The sequence below is a fragment of the Grammomys surdaster genome, unplaced genomic scaffold (assembly GCF_004785775.1).
Source record: "Grammomys surdaster isolate TR1022 unplaced genomic scaffold, NIH_TR_1.0 354, whole genome shotgun sequence".
Lineage (NCBI taxonomy): Eukaryota > Metazoa > Chordata > Mammalia > Rodentia > Muridae > Grammomys > Grammomys surdaster.
In genome coordinates, this window is record NW_021604773.1 from 337820 (window position 1) to 339420 (window position 1601).

The 1601-nt window shown below is 56.1% G+C and overlaps 1 protein-coding gene across 3 annotated transcripts in view; it reads left to right on the top strand.

Moving 5' to 3' along the window:
* The first annotated feature begins 222 nt into the window (after window positions 1–222).
* The window catches only part of Meis3 (Meis homeobox 3), a 10852-nt gene continuing 9473 nt past the window's right edge, over window positions 223–1601 (top strand). For 2 of the 3 annotated variants that reach the window (XM_028779506.1, XM_028779507.1), the window contains exon 1: window positions 223–389. In XM_028779506.1, coding sequence (XP_028635339.1) covers window positions 378–389 — 12 coding nt within the window. In that variant the 5' untranslated portion in view covers window positions 223–377. The remainder of the gene's footprint in view (window positions 390–1601) is intronic. The other variant, XM_028779508.1, reaches the window with a different exon arrangement.

Consider the following 1601-nt stretch of genomic DNA (forward strand, 5'->3'; position numbering starts at 1 on the left):
GCCAAGGTGGGTGGAGGCAGACCTGGAGTTCAAGAAGAGGAGAGGAGGAGGGAGGGGACAGAACAGGGGGGAGAAGGGGAGGCAGGGAAAGAGAGGAAGGAGGGGACTCAGAGGAGAGGGGAGGGACAAGACAGGAGAGGGGCCGCTCGGGAGGAGGCCCCGCTCTGGCAGACAGCGGGTTAAGCGTCTCCGCGTGAACTTCCGGATGTGACACAGGCCGGGCCCGTGTGAGTGGAGGAGCCGCCGCCACCCTCGGCCGCGATCTGCGGGTTTTGGCCACTCGGAGACCCCCGCACCCGGCAGGGACCTCGGGGACCTCCTGCCGCGATGAGCCCCAGGCCGTGACCTCCCGAGCCCAGGACGCGCGGCGCCGGCTCATGGCCCGGAGGGTAGGTGGCCGTGCTGTCCCGCGCCGAGCCCCTTTCTGCCTCTAAATGTCCCTTTTTGCCCGTTAGAGTCCCTGCTGCCCCTCCCTCTATTCCTCTCTGTCGCTCTCTCTCCCCCTCTCTCCCCCGCTCCCCTACTCCCTCTGTCTCTTGGGTCTTCCCCATCCCTACCCTCTTCCTGTCTGCCTTTCCCAGGCTTCTGTTGTCTGAGACCCACCCTGGGGTTAGGGGTGGGACATCTCACCAGGCTTCCAGACAAGGGAGAGCAGGGGAGAGGTGGGTGCCCTGAGAGTAGGGAGGGTTGGAGCTGGACCTGGAAGGAGGTGAAGACCCCATCTTCTGGGTTCATGATGAGCAGCAGGGAGCAGGTGAATTCACTTCAGAATGCTTAGAGAAGTTAGCCTGCGGAAGCAAAAGCTGAGTGACAGCCACACAGGTGGCCCAGTGCACCCAGGTCGGCTGGAGCACACAGGACCCTCTGCCTTATACCGTCGAGCCCTTTGCCTCTTGGAGCCCCAGTCTCCCCACTGACAAGGACAGTCTTCTACCTGAAGATCAAAGGTCCTGCTGCCCCATGGGGATTCCCTAACAGGAGGACCCAGAAATCTGGCTCCTATACTCTTGTTTCTGGTTGAGGCTGTTTGCTTGGTAGAATGGGGTAACCCTCCCCCAAATATATTTATTAACTGTTGTTGGACTGTGGTAAATGTCTTTCATTTCCTTGTTCATTCAATTCCTACGTGGTGTTAGGTACGCTGTCTGTCTCTGTGTCTGTCTATCTATCTATCTATCTATCTATCTATCTATCTATCTCTGTGTGTATATATCTCTGTGTGTGTTTGTGTGTGTGCGTGTTTGTGTAGGGTTGTCTATTGTAATTGGGAGTGTGGTGCTCTAAGCCTGAGTGCTCTGGAGAACATATCCTATAGCATACATGTGCAGGTGTATCGCATGCTTGTGTATGTCAGCTGTGTGCCCAACTGTGTGTGGATATGGGTATGGTGGATTTACATGTTGGATGTGATAAGTTGTTAAGACATTCAGATGTATGTAGTGTAATCTCAGCACTCCAGAGGTCAAAGCAGGAGGATTGCTCTGAGTTCCAGGCCAGCATGGGCTGCAAAGTAAGATTCTATCTCAAAACCAAACAAAGCTGGGAGAGCCCCTACCTAGAATCCCCCAGTGAGGGGCTGGGGGCGTGGCTCAGTGGTAGAG